The 15,379-nt window shown below is 40.9% G+C and overlaps 1 protein-coding gene across 3 annotated transcripts in view; it reads left to right on the forward strand.

Annotated features, from left to right (window-relative positions):
* The window catches only part of zfh2 (Zn finger homeodomain 2), a 78,678-nt gene that overhangs the window by 18,282 nt on the left and 45,017 nt on the right, over nucleotides 1–15,379 (forward strand). For all 3 annotated transcript variants that reach the window (XM_066395375.1, XM_066395382.1, XM_066395390.1), the window contains exons 2-3: nucleotides 2,706–5,016; nucleotides 11,154–14,068. In XM_066395375.1, coding sequence (XP_066251472.1) covers nucleotides 2,739–5,016; nucleotides 11,154–14,068 — 5,193 coding nt within the window. In that variant the 5' untranslated portion in view covers nucleotides 2,706–2,738. The remainder of the gene's footprint in view (nucleotides 1–2,705; nucleotides 5,017–11,153; nucleotides 14,069–15,379) is intronic.

Genomic DNA, 15,379 nt, shown 5'->3' on the forward strand with positions numbered 1-15,379 from the left:
TGGAAGTCATTTTTGCCTGTTACAAATTGAGCGTGATTAGTCATTTTCAGGCTCTATGTAGGTCGCTCTACGTTAACCTCAAATAACTTGCATGTCACATGTACTGGAGAGCTTTTTGTTTTAGTTTTAAAAGATCTGCATGAAAAGATCTCAATTTTTTAATTTACACAAAATACCTATTTTTTCACAATTTTCTAAAATTTTAAAAATGATCATAATTTAATAGATTTGTCCGAGGGATGTCTCACGTGTAAAAATATATGTAGGCGCCGAGTTGTCCTTTGTAATTTAACTAGCGAATTTATTAAAGCTGGGAAAAAATTTTAAAACAAAATGCAAAATGTAAAGTTTTAAAGTATTTTCCATCTTGCGTCTGATGATATCTTTAGAGAAGAAACTATGCTATGTGCACAGCTCTAATAAGAATATCAACATTTCGTTCTGTAATTTTATCAAAAGCATAAAATAGCCTACCAGTCAACCAGATTTGAATCCAGGTGAAATGTACCACTCGTACATATCTCCAGCATCGATTATGGCTACCGTGCGTGTTACTCCACACTCATATAAAACTCGGTGTTTGTATAAGTCATCTAATTACCAGAACATCCTGGAGATAATTAAAAAAAATGATTAAAAAGGTGCCAAAGTCATCATTCTTGCTGACGGCTTAATCAACGTCGGCCATAATTAGGGTGAAAATTTGAAAAATGGTCAAGATGTTAATTCTTTTAAGGTTTTAGGTGGTTTGTTCGTATTTTCGTGAACTGTTGGTCTCGGTCCGGGAAAACCTGAGATTCAGCGATAAGGCCGATTTGACCCAAACAAAAGACACAAGTGCGAACAAAACAGCGTCGGCCTTTGTCCTGTCCATGCCATTGTCTCGATTAGCTCGCTCAGCGTTATCAGATCGAGCACGAAAAGTCGCCTTTTCGGGATTTAAATTCAATGGCTGCATTTTTTGATCGCGCCCTGTATTAAATAAACAAAAGAAATCTGCTCCAAAGTATCAGATCTAAATCCTTTTTTAGTGAATCTCATACGTGGTTTGGGAAATTTATCAGTTTACCATGAAGAGTTATAGCTTATTTTCAACGAATACTTTTTTAGAAAATGTGTTCGTGTATTCAAGTTTTATGTATCAGACCTGCAACTAGTAGCAACTTTTTATTGTTTGTAAATTATTTATTTAGCTGCGCCTTCTCATCGTTTATAAACCGTAAAGATAATTTGTTAAAATATTAAATATCTCTCGTGAGGGACATCCTGTTATTATAGCAATAATAATTATCCGCTACGATGAAAGAGCGAGATAGAGAGAGAAATTAAATTATTTTAGTTGTGAACCATAAAAATAATTATTATTTCATGGTAGATGAGGTTGTGGTTATTTCACTTAGATTGTTTAGCGTTGTCATACATGAACCGTTTGCTCGCAATTCGGGAATGAGAAACATGATAATTACGTTCGCTTCCTGGTTTTAGATTTTAATTATTTTCCCCAAAAAAGTGCCCAGCAATACCCCGGATCCTCTCTAGCATGTAATTGAGCCCCAGAGGCGATCCAATAATCAAAGTTAAGCGTATTTAAGTCCGGAGCGCGAGCAGGCCACGACGGGGCATCTCGGCTAATATTAAAATCGAAAATTGCCAACTCGATGAGGCGAATTATGACGAAAACCATTAGGCCCTCGGGGTCGAATTCGGTCGATAAGTATCGATAATTCGTGAACGTTACTGAGGCAAATTGTCCTGTTGCCTTTCCAAAAGTCTTGTAATTACCGTTCTTCAAATACACCTCAAGCTATGCTCATGTATAAGGTTACGGAAAAGGGTGATATTAATGGGTGTTATGAAAGGGATGGGAGGGGATGATTATGGGGTGAATCTACTTATTGGTCAAGATGGTAGTTTAGAGTAAACCCAAGCTTTTTGGAGCAGATTCGTGTATTCTAAAATAGTTCATGGATTTAAAAACAAAATTTACTGCATTAAGAATCATTACCTGTTTGATAGCATTTTTGGTTTTGTCATATGTTTGAGAATTTGAAAAACTCAAGCTACTTACTAACATTTAGGTATTTTCGAGCAGCTTAATTCAGATCATAGTTGACAGATACATACTAAACATCCGAAACAAGAACAAATTGTTTTGAGTCACCACTTATTATATGTTCTGCACTATACTCTACAATGCCCTGTATACTTAACAAAAATGTCATGGGGAAACGAACAAAGCGACAAATTCGTCACTTTTCCCAAGCACAAGTACAACCCCCAACAGCTGCTGGCCGAGTACCATCACCATCGATATTGCCTCATGACTCAAATATCCGTAATAGTAATAATAATAAAGGTACGAACGGTATTATTTCCGAGGAGCACACATGCAACAAACCGTATTCGAGAAAATGATAAAAGGCCAAGATGCCCAAAGGCTCATAAGCAGGCGAAGATTAGCAATAACGATAGTAATTACGCTGGTACCTTTATGGGCACCGCCTAGAGTGCTTAATGTTTCGCACACGCAAGGGAAGAATTTGGTTCATTACAGGGTGTCGACCATAAGCCGAAATAATTTTGTTTGGAGTTACAAATATAGAGTTTGGTCGGGAGGTTGATTCCTTTTTTAACTGGAATGCGCTTTATGATTTCAACTATCCTGATCTGGTCTGAGCGAAATTGACCTGTAGTTTTTGTTTCAGGGCGTCGATCAGGCTGCCATGTGATGCCTCGCAATGCCCACGTCGTCCGCGGCTCCTGAGCCGACGACGCGGCCCGACGCCGCCATGAGTCCCGAGCAAGAGGCCTCCCCACCTCCTGCCGCTCCTGGGGCATCGCCCCCGCCTCCTCCTACTCGCCTTCCCTCTCCAGCAGCCTCCACGTCGGACGTGGAGCAGTTCGCCGGGAAAATCGTCTACAACCCCGACGGATCCGCTTACATCATCGAAGACTCCGAGAGTGACGGCGAGAATCAGACTCCATCTTTGTTGCCCGAGAATGGTCCTCCCTTGCAGGCTGTGTATGTATCACGCATGCTCAGGCAACCAACTCGGCCTTCTGAGCTTCCGGCGGTGCACAGTTATCGGGTGGTGGCTCTGAGGGACGCCAGGCCTCCGCGACCTGCTTCTCTACCCATCAAACCGATTCTTATGTGTTTTGTGTGTCGACTCTCCTTCGGGTTCGCTCGGTCGTTCGCGAACCATGCGAGCTCAGAACATGGAGTGTCCCTGCAGGACGCGGAGCGTGAAGTGCTGGCGCAGGACAGCGGGGCTATTTTACAGTGCGTGGGAGCGGAAAAGAGGCCGGTGGTTTCGTTACTAGAGCCCCTTGGCAGTCCCGTCGCCTCGGATCAATCCCAACTAGTACAATCCATTCCTAACAGGGTGCAAACGCCTACGCATCAGCAGCAACCTCACACTACTCCTGGAAAGTCTCCAAGCCCACCTTTCGCCTCGCCTCCGGCCTTCATGACAGGGACGACGATAGGGGTGTGTCCGGAGCATCTTCAAGGAAGGCCCTCTGGGGTAGACTGTCAGAGATGCGAAATGATATTGGCCTCAGGGAGGCTGGGTCCTGCGGGACTGGCCAACGTCCATAGTAGAAACTCTTGTAAGACTTTGAAATGTCCCAAATGTAACTGGCACTATAAATACCAAGAGACACTGGAGATTCACATGAAGGAGAAACATCCAGAGGCGGAAACTAGTTGTATATATTGCATAGCTGGGCAGCCGCACCCACGGCTGGCCAGAGGGGAGACGTACACGTGCGGCTACAAGCCGTACAGATGTGAGGTGTGCAACTACTCGACCACTACCAAGGGCAACTTGAGTATTCATATGCAGTCGGATAAACACTTGAATAATATGCAGGAGATACAGAATGGAGGAGGACACAATGGAGAGACGAGGCAAGCATCTCCGAAAGCACCTACTTTACACCACTCCCCTGTGAGTTCTGGGCACAAGCCTAAACCCAGTTTTAGATGCGAAGTTTGCAATTATGAGACCAACGTGGCCAGGAATCTGAGGATACACATGACGAGCGAGAAACATACGCACAACATATTGGTGCTGCAACAAAATGTGAAGCACATGCAGACCTTGAGCGCGCTGCATCATCAGCAGCATCCTCAGCAGCACATGGAGAGTTTGTATGGGATGTATCCAGGCCTGGGAGATAAACCCGAAGCCGCGTTGGCAGATATGGCTTACAATCAAGCATTGCTAATTCAGATGATGACCGGGGGGCAACTGCCAGGACACGCTGGACCTGCGGAGATGGCAGCGCACTCAGATTTAGGTCTGAACCCCGAGACCATGGAACCACCCCCCGAGCCCGCAGATCCGGACCCGGAGAAGACCTTCCAATGTTGCGTTTGCAACGTGTTCCAATCTGATTCTTTGGAGGACATGGGAAGGCATTTAGCTTTAGATAGAACCAGACTGAGGGAGCAAGAGATCTTGGCAGTGGTGGCCGGACACTACGTCTGCAAGCTCTGCACGTACAAAACGAATCTCAAGGCTAATTTCCAGCTGCACTGCAAGACTGACAAACACCTCCAAAGGCTGCAGCACGTCAACCACGTCAAAGAGGGCGGGCCAAGGAACGAGTGGAAGCTGAAGTATGCTTCTGCTCCTGGGGGAGTGCAGATCCGTTGCAATGCTTGCGATTATTACACCAACTCGGCCCACAAGCTACAGCTGCATTCAGCAGCAGGTAGACATGACGCAGGTGTCGCTTTACTCAAACATCTGATGGAGCGCTGTGCCACACTCCAACTCAACCAACCGAGAGTGTTCCATTGTTCGTTGTGCGGGTTTTCGGCCACCACGCGACTGCCACTGCTGCAACATGTCAAATCTCTGAAGCATCTCCACATGGAGCAGCTCCACCAGTTACAGAGGAGGGCTGAAGGGAAGGAGTCCTCTCCGGACATTGGGGAGGTTTTCCACGTGGTGCCTGGACCAGTGGAGCAGCAGGCGGGTGGACAGCAACAAAGGCAGACGCCAGGTGAGGACTTAGTTTTTTATGTGTTTTGGAGTTAAGATACGTAGTTGCTGCTGGAATAGAGATTTGTACAGGGCCCGGTGGCACAATGATACAGGAGGTGAAACCTGAACTAAATATTATAAGAAAAAACGCATTTCGGAAGTTTTTAACGAGATAACAGCAGTTGTGCTGCCAGAAATGTTTTTTCGATTTTGGGGTGTTTTAACAATGAAGTCTCTTCTCTCACACTGACTATTTTTACTCGAACATTTTAGGTCAAATCAAATCTGTTCTACTAAATTGAGAATCTGTTCAACCTTAGCTTAGAACTTTTTGATTAGTATAGATTTGTTTCAGTAGTATTTTAATTTCTGAGCTTCTTTGTTGATGTTATCTTCAGAATATTCAGGTTTTTTGTTAGGTGCAATATTTGTGCTTATGTGTAGTGTTCCCATTTTTTTAATTCCTATATATTTAAGAAATATAGAACACTTTTTAATTTACATTTTAATAGTTCAGACTGATTTTTTTTAATACTTTTTAAAGCAATTTATTGGCTAACCTAAACTTCACATTCCATTTCAAGAATTTAAGCATCTCGAAAATCCAGTAAAGTCGCGAATCCGTAAACTTGAACAACGGCTTTTTACAATATAAAAAATGTTTTAAAACTGGGCACTCTTCACACTAACTAGGTTATCAATTTACCAAAGTAGGTAATAGTTTATACAACTTTTTTATGCCCTATTTAATGGGCTGTTCCAATTCACATTTTTTTCATTAAAAAGAAATTACTTCTAGCGCGTTTCTAGTGCATCTAAATGCTGTTGTAAAATGCTTACTTAGAAAGCAAAATTTGCTTCCGATATGTTGCTATAACTAATAAGAATTTAAATCGAGTTAGATAGGAAATAAAAGTATATTAAATGTATAACAAATTGAATATCAAGGAATGAAACAGAAAACGCCGACATAGCGTCTTTATGGGGCAGTTTTCTTGTTGGAATTCCAGAAATGAGATTTTTGATGATAGAAATCAGATCGCCTTTTCGACAATCTTATAAGTTCATTTAATTGAAGTGCTCATTAGGCTATTTCTCTTGAAGGTGGAATGCGTTTTTCACAAAATTTCGGTTGAAAGCAAGAAAAAAATTTAAAAAAATAAAATGTATACAAAAAAACCGTCATCTCCGTTAAATAGACGCTTTTTGATCGGGCTTCTGCTTTTTGAAATATCAATTTCGTGTTTTCCTTAACATATCAACAACTAAAAGTAATTTGGCAACGTTGCAAACGGCAGTCTAAGGTTCTTAAAACTATTTGTTTCCTAGTAATTTGTCTGATTCAAGCCCTCAATCAAAATCCAATTCTAAGGTAATTTTTTGGTTCCGGTGTACAATTGATCTACATATTACTCGAAACGTCTTGGGTCACTACGAGTCAACATCGTCTTCCTTTCCCTTAAGAGGAACAGAGGCCTAATTTTGAACGTACAAGCTGTAGACAAACGCCACTAAATAGCCATTTGGCAATAAAATAGATGGCAAAGTTTTATTTGCCCTTGGTTCAGGTAAATTTTTACTGTCTTCGATATGCTATGAACAAAGGTTTTTATGTAGGTCCCAGTCTTGGCGTTTTTACTTTCGTCTCAGTTACCATCGAAACGCCCTCAATGTAGTTCGGTATCAAAACCCAGTGTTTAGTTTTAGTTCGCTTAACAAGCTTCTAGTAAGGTAATTTTACATGTTCTGATAACTGCCATTAGTTTTTCAATATTCACTGTGCTTTCAGTAAATTAATATCTCTATTATCTTAATTGCATTAGACAGTTTGCTAATACTTGCGATATTAACACGACATGGCAATTGCTGTTTCTGAGATATGCTTTACATAGCGCGTCTTCTGTCCTGTCCCAACTCTCATAAAAGTGTTTCAGCATTTGGTAAGTGCCTACTCAGTGCATTAATTATCGTTTTCGAAGCTCGCAAGATGATTGCATTGGCGATTGTTCTATAAAAATCAATTATAGAACTGTGAATACACAGTGGGCCAAATAATTTAGTGCAAAAGACACTTTCTTGATTCTTGTGTCTTTGTTCCTTAATAGCGTCCTTAAGTCAATTCCTTTGTTATTATCTCTAGTGTCTGCTGATCCCAAAAATATTTACGTTATTTATCATAACCATAACCATAACATTAATTTGTATTAATCATTAACCGTGAAATTCAATTGTACACAAAACGTTGTTTCTTTATGAGCTGAACTATCAAAAGACCAGTTTCGCAACGTTCAGTAATGCATAATAAGTAAAAACCAGTACATAGTTTATTAAATTGCTGATAGGAACACACGGCTGAACATGCCCACGTTTCTCGCGGGTCAAATCAATGAAATCAAATTAAATTTCTTTATTTAATGCAATTTTGGATTTAATGGAAGACCCTGCATGCTGATATAAAAAAATGCGGGGTTCATGATATGTCTATATCTGGTTCCATTTTTTGTCGGCGGTATCTGCAGAATTTCTCCATCAGTTGTAGCATTAAGGATTCACGAAGTCAAGCGTATGTTATTCGATATTCTGAAGGAATTCGAGGAAATACTTTACTTGATTTGATAATGGAATTATTACTTCTCCATAGTAATGCTTGGAGTGATATCAGGATTGATTTTTCACAGAAATTTAATGTACCGGGCGGCAACAGAAAGCGTGTGCACCCCGTAAGTTTTTTTGCTTTGTCGTATAAAATCTTTGATTTGAACCACTTGTGCAACATTACTGATTTTTGGGTATTTCATTGTCACTGGTTTGACCGGAAGTGATCCTGACGTTTGATGTTTAAATGGAACACCCTGTATTTTTCGTGCTTGGCAGATCAATTTAACTATTTCCAGATCATTAATTTTTTTTGGGTTCAAATGTTTTTGATTTCATTAAAAACTTAAGAAGTACAAAGCAGTTATTTTCATAAATCATACCGTTTTGAATTTTAATTATGGGAAAATACTAATTTTTTTTTTCTTTGGTATGGTTACTTCATATTACTATGTACAATTTGCAAAATTTCTATTTAAAGCGAAAAAGGCACAGATAGGACGACTTAAGAAGTCAACGAAATTCCAAATTCATAAATTTTTTCGGAAAAATGAAAGTGGTTCTGAAATGATCTCCTAATGAAAATTCCTTTCTTATATCCATAAATAGCTCGACTATATGCCTACTCAAAAAGGTTATTTTAGAATGACGCTTAAATTATTTATCAATAACGAATGTTTGTGCATTCCACGCAGCTCTGGTAGTAAACAACTTCAAATAATTTTACAAATCTAAAAATGTAGCGTATTTGGATTATAATGATCGGTATAATTTGGGATCATTGGAAAAACCATTTGCAGTAAATAGTTAGTTCATTGCACTACAATTTCTTACATTTCAAATTTCCGCCCTAAATATCGTTTCCATTCTTGCTTTATTTTGTAATTCGATTACTCTTCAATTTCGCTTGATATGCAGATGGGCCGGAGGTAGAACGTTAAGTTTGAATCAAACTCAGTAAAATCTCTATCCAGAGAAGGAAATTCTCTTAGACACGTGAAACTTCATTTTCAATACCTGCGAACAAATTTTATCCCATCATGGTTACCGCACATATGATGTTACCCCGGACCACTCCTTCTTTTATAATAATTTGTAATAAATACAATAATTTATAAAATTTTTAAATATTTAATTGATTATTTTGCTAATTTTTATTCTTGATTGTTATTAATTTTTACTGTAACTTTTGACGCTTAGTAAAACTGTAATTTTTGAAAAATTTTTTAAACTAAATATCCAAGCAATAAAGTATTTCAAAAATGCATTCAACTTTGAATAAATGTGTAATTTGATAAGTCTCTTAAAAGGATAACAAAATGGTTCCATTTAAGCAAATTTTGTAACGAAATTATCGTTTTCAACCGATTTCCCTCTTTTCTGCCTGTTTAAGTCATATTAGCACGTTATCCTTAAATTGGCGTTATTTGAAGCCCAAATTGATAGATAGAAGTGCCGAGGTATTAGATCTCCTGGCATATCAATTTTACATATTCTTATTTTTCGCGTTAACACCTCACCCTCGCATTATCTGACGACCACAAAACATGTACAAATATGACATAAAAAAATCCTCATGCTGTATATTTAATATAGGGGAAGTTTAGCAGAGTCAAGCTTAAGCCATCGTTCTGATTTAAGTCTCGGCCTAGACCAATCTCAAGCATTTTATTAAATTGGATGGAAGCTTGTGATTTCGTTAGTCTTACAATACTCCCGAAGAAACTCCTTACCAGAATATTTTTTACTGAATAGAAGATTTTTTCAGCAACAACTAGTTTAAGTTCGGAATTTTTAGCGTTTACGTAGAAGTAGCTACAACTGACATGAAGTAAGTAATAAATTTACGAAATGGACGTTTACAGGCAAATCTGCATTGCGGTTATTTCAGTGATTGCAAATTATTATTACAGATAGGTAGAGAATGAAATTAAGCATAAATAGCCACAAAATAAAGCAGAAAATTGAAAAAAATAGGCAAAAAATGAGATTTGGTTTTGAAATGTGAGTCAGAGTAAATATATGAATGCAATTCATGTGTCAATAATGTTAACATATCTGATTGGGGGATTGTTCAATTTCCTTTCTCAGTGCTGCTGATTGTTTACTCGTCAGTAAAAAAGGCACGTATTTCAGCACAACTAGAATATAGTACACCTTTCTGCACCTTCTACGTTACTCTCTTATTCAGTGTCTTTGCTAAAAAAATTACTTAAGACTTTACTCCTTCTGCTCCTTGCTTTTCTCAATTCTTTCCAGTTTTTCGCCTCGTTTTTCGGATATGTTCGTTTTATTTTTTCTTAATACGTTTTAATTAAAATATTCCGCGACGGACCTTAAATTATTTGCGGGACTAAAAGTAGCACTTCCTCCCTAGTGCAAAAAATTATTATTAGTCATACACTTTATGAGTATCGTTTTTCATCTCTCCTCTCGAATCGGTCAAAATGAGCTTAGCAGGTAGCGGAGATTTTAGATCGACAAGAAGTCACTTTTTCTGAAAACGTGATTGATCAAAATAGTAATGATCTTCTCGATCTTGCGTTCTCAACTCACGTTGTTCATTCAAATTTCTCATCGTTTTTTTATTTTTTTTACGTGCAACAAACAAGGACAGCTATTATGACTCTTGTGAGTGTTTTCCTTTAATCAGGTATGTGAAACAATCAGAACCGAAACAGAAACAATCGCTTTATAATTGAAAAGAATGACGTCGGGGATGTACCATGGTTTTAATTTTTCAAAACCAGTTCGACTGGTTAACATAGATTAAGTCGTTTATTTCGACTTTTCCTGCAGTTGTTTCACGATATTTTGCATACTCACATGAAACAACTAAAAGAAAACTGGATAAAAATAAAAATAACACATTAAATCAAAGCAGAAGAACGACAACCAGAAACAATGGAATTCCGTTCGAATTTGTTATGTCGTCATCAACATGTCATCGCTTTAAACCAATTCGGTTCGGTGTCAAGATTCTTGTAAAATTTCTGCCAACCGTAAGCACAACCGCGCGCGAAAGGAAAACGCTCGCTCTGTCTGTCTTACTGATTTTTCGACACACCCAACATATTGTCATCGTTTTGAATTGCACCTGGGAAAGTGGATAAATATTTCTGTTTACTTAACTGGAAATTGACCGTGGACCGCGTGGAAAATCGTGAGAAATTTTAATGTACTGGCCGGACTCCTAAGACGCCTTTAAATAGCACATAAACGCAAAAAAATAGTTCGTTTACCTGCTGCAGTGTAGGTCAAACAGACCCTTGTTTTACGAAGTCTTGCTAAATAATTGCATCAATCTAAAGCATTCTCGACAGTTATCTTTTTTTACACTCATAGAAGAGACCGTATCAGTCCTCTCGTGCGTCCAAAAAAACCCCGGGCCTTGATAGAACAATTAAAGAAAGAACAACTCCAAAGAGTTACACCAGCCCATCGGGGTTGGAGGCCCTAAGGGCAACTCCTGGTTCCTTACCCCATTAAATTTGGTCTACATTTTTATTGTTGCTATTAAACTCGCCTTTTTCTAATTTAGTGTTAATGACTTATTTTCAGAGCGTCGAGACAGTTTGAATTCTGAAATAGACACTTCTAATCCGAACAAGACCGAGTCCAGCGATTTGGAAGATACCAGTCACCTAGAGGCAAATCCCGGCCCTCATATATGTCCATATTGCGATTACACTAGCGACAGTGAAATGCGCATTCAAGCCCATATATTAGCGCAACATGGACCTAACCTCAGCCAACAGCAGCAGGAACAGCAAGTCATCCCGTGTCCTTTGTGCCAAGACTTGTTCAAGGGGCGTTCCTGTCTCGAAAGACACGTTATGCAAGTGCACTCAGTAAACAGCGAAGGTCTACAGAGACTTCTGATGTTGGTTGACCAGAGTCACTGGTTGAATCAAGCCTCAAGGACATCAACCCCCAACGCAGCTGCTTCGCAGAACCAGGTGTCTCCAGCTTCTTCCAGAGATTCGGGCAAACTGGATACTGCGACTCACAACGAAGAAAATCCCGACCTTTTGTCCCCGACAAGTGACGAAAACAACGAATGCGAAAGTGAGAGATGTAACACCTGTTTCAAAACGTTCAGGAATGTGGACGAGCTGTGCCATCACCAAAACGAAACTGGACATCAACTGGAGGTGAAACAGACTCCCAGTGGGCCCGGTTATGTTTGCTGGAAGAAAGGCTGCAATCAATTTTTTCCCACTGCACACACTCTGCAAATGCACTTCAAAGAAGTCCACGCCAAGAATTCCATTGCCAATATGTCGGTGAGCGAGAAACATGTGTACAAGTACCGGTGCAATCAGTGTTCATTGGCCTTCAAAACCCTGGAGAAGCTGCAACTACACTCGCAGTACCATATGATCAGAGATGCCACTAAGTGCGTGTTGTGTGGGCGCAGTTTTCGGTCTTTAGTGGCTCTGCACAAACATGTGGAGAGCGTGCACTCAGAACTTACCGATGAAGAGCTCAACGCGTACAAGCATAGCTTGATGAACAATCCCCTGCTGTTGGCAGGACTGCAAGGACAGATCTTGGACAATTCCACTAACGAGTTGTTGAAAAAGGAAAATGATAATGAGGGGGAGACGGAGGAGAGCAAAGAAGAAGAGACCGCTGCCACCAATGACGGAGAGAACTCTGACGATAGTATCGTCTACAAAGACCAACAGTTCCTAGAGGACTATCTCAATAGCCAAGCCATGGCCGAGGACAGCTACAACGACCCTAATAGGAAGTACAAGTGCCACAGGTGCAGAGTAGCTTTTACGCGTCAGAGCTACCTTACTGCTCACAATAAAACGCTCCTGCACCGCAAAGGGGAGAAACTGACGTATCCCATGGAGAAGTATCTGGACCCCAATAGGCCTTACAAGTGCGACGTGTGCAAAGAAAGTTTCACACAAAAGAACATTTTACTGGTGCACTACAACTCTGTGAGTCACCTGCACAAGCTAAAGAGAGCAATGCAGGAACAAGCCAATAATAATAATAATTCACCTTCAGTGTCTCCGATTATCGCGTCAGCCGCACAGGCGCAAAATTTATCATTGACTCCCAAAAGTTCTTCAAGCGATGAAGATGACAAAAAGAAGTATAGGTGCAATATTTGTAAAGTGGCCTACACTCAAGGCAGCACATTGGATATTCACATGAGGAGTGTACTACACCAAACAAGAGCCAGTAAACTTCAGGATTTGGCAATGACCGGCCAGATTGACCTTTCTAAGCCATTAATTGAGCAACCCGACGCCACGCAGTCCCCGAAGCAACCATCACCAACACCTAGTGGCGGTGGTGGGGAGGCGGGCAAACAACCCTGCCCCACCCCTCCGAGCCCTTCGCAAGGATTTTGTTGTCCTAAATGCGGTGCTTCCTTTACGAGCCCAGATCAGTTGAGTGCGCACCAGGTGTACTGCCTGTTCGCAACGCCTATGGCCGTTTTACCCGGTAGTAACGATGACGAAGATAAAGACTTGAAGGTAAAAAAGGGTTCTCCGATCTACAAGCACTTACTCGAAGGCTATGGATTTGACATAGTTATGCAATATAATGAGAGCCACCAAAGGCGTCAGCGGGAAAAAGCCGAGGCGGAACTGAAAATGAAGGTGGAAGAAGAAGAAGAAGCAGCAGCGGCTCTGGCACCCATTGAACAGCCCGAAGTGCGCCTCGAAGAAGTGAAAGAAGAAAAGTGCGACGATAAGTCCCCGAATAGTGACAAAGAGGAAGACAATGAGAATTTGCCAGAAGTGAGTAAATCGACGTGCCAAACATGCAACAAGGAGTTTTCAAGTGTGTGGGTGCTGAAGAGCCACTGTGAGGAAGTGCACAAGGACTTAGTGCCTTTGGAATATCTGGAGAAATATGCCCAGCAGCTCAAGAGCGAAATCGAAAAGAAAACTGTGGTGGTGACGGCTGCAACCAGCTCCACTTCCACAGCCCAGCCCAGAGTTACTACTCCAATCACCACACAAGGGGATGGTAGTCCTTTGAGCGAAACTCCAGAGAAAGACATAATAGAAGAACACAAGGATGGATTACATGTAAAGCTCAACCTGCAAACTCCACCGGAGGCTACTTCCACAGCTCCCAGCACCCCTACAAGCAGCACAACTCCGGCCAGCTCCACTGATTCACTTCCACCCAATATTCAGGCCATGCTGGCTCAAACCATGGCTCAAAACCCAATGGCGTTGGCCCAGCAAATGTCCGAAATGCAAGCAGCCTTGAACGTGATGCAGCTGCAGCAGCTGAATTTCAACCCCGTGATGCAGATGATGGGAATGGGATTGCCATTAGGGCTCAACGCACTGGCTGCGATGAATTTACAGCCTCCATTGGTACCTATGATGATGCCTCCCCCGCCGTACGACCCCATGGGACAATTCGCTGCTGCCGGACAGGAACAACAGTCGATGTTGGTCAAACAGCAGGCCGCGTTGATGCAACAGCAGGCGGTAAGTACCTTTGGATTTTTAAGGGTTGATTTATCAATGGGATATAAAATAAATATGGCAGTTAATGACAGGTTTTTAATCGGCCACTTTGGTTTTATGGGCAGTGTGTTTTATGGGGCCGTCCCCGATGATGGGGGGAACTGCATTAAAAAGCTTTCAATCTGTGTTTTAACAAGCTGAGCGCTTTTAAAGTTGTTTTATGTGTAATTTGACACTGTATCTTAATTGTCCGTGGAAAATATCGGGTTGTTTGCGTCAAAAAGGCAAAGACATCAGTTTTCGCAATGTGATAGCCGCAGGGTTGGATCTAGGGAAATATTTGCTGCGGGAAGAAAATTGAGGTGTGCACACGGCTTTCGCTCTAATATATCTCAAACAGCACGAGCTTTTCAAATGGAACAAATTTTACGCGGCTTTATTATATATTTTTACGTGTCTTTATCTAAAAGCTAAACGGGTTTTTTGGTCAAGTTTTTCTTAACCAAGGTATTTAAGCTCGTCGGCCCTGAACTTCTTGGTTTAAAAAAAAATGCAAATTTTATCTGGTTTCTGAGATCATACTCGTAACTTGGCAACAGTGTGCGGCGCTACCGCGTGACCAAAATATATTGCCCGCGCTTGCGCCTCGCTATCAATGCACTCCGATTAATAAAACGAATTTCAAAGTTTTTAATTGTACTTGTTTTTAAGTATATTTACATAAATAATTGTCATGGCCCTGTCTCCCCCTAAAAACGCTGCCAAGGAATTTTTCACGATAAAATATACCACCAATGCTCTTATAAAGCTCGCAAACGTACTCTGAATCAAATACGGTAGGTATTCAATCGAACGCCGCCGATGCCCAAAAATGTGCGTCCATTAGTCCATCGAGGCAAAACTGCACAAAATGTGCGTCAAATTTGAAGACCGCGTCCACTTCCTGTCCACGATTTTCAATTAAAGCAGCGCAGATTTATCGGGCGCACCTCAGCATGTTCTCGAGATATTTACAAGGCACACCATTAAATCAAAATTAACGCGACCCGGAGTAATTATAAAGTATCTCGGCGTTATTTCCCGTTAAACAAGCGGTCGGATGCAGGAATTTGCGCTCCATGCGATCATTTATACCAATGGGCATTTGAAATATGTCCCGGAATACGTTAAGGTAATTGCAGGCCTCTTTGTGTCGTACCAAAGGGCTGAAATTCCCAGAAAACGCATGCATCCTCCTTAAGCCCTACACACTAATTTCGGCGGCTCGTTATTGTTAAAAACGGAGATTAGAAACTAAAAATTCGCCCTAGTTGTAACACAATACCATGCCAG

The sequence above is a fragment of the Euwallacea similis genome, chromosome 1 (assembly GCF_039881205.1).
Source record: "Euwallacea similis isolate ESF13 chromosome 1, ESF131.1, whole genome shotgun sequence".
Classification (NCBI taxonomy): Eukaryota; Metazoa; Arthropoda; class Insecta; order Coleoptera; family Curculionidae; genus Euwallacea; species Euwallacea similis.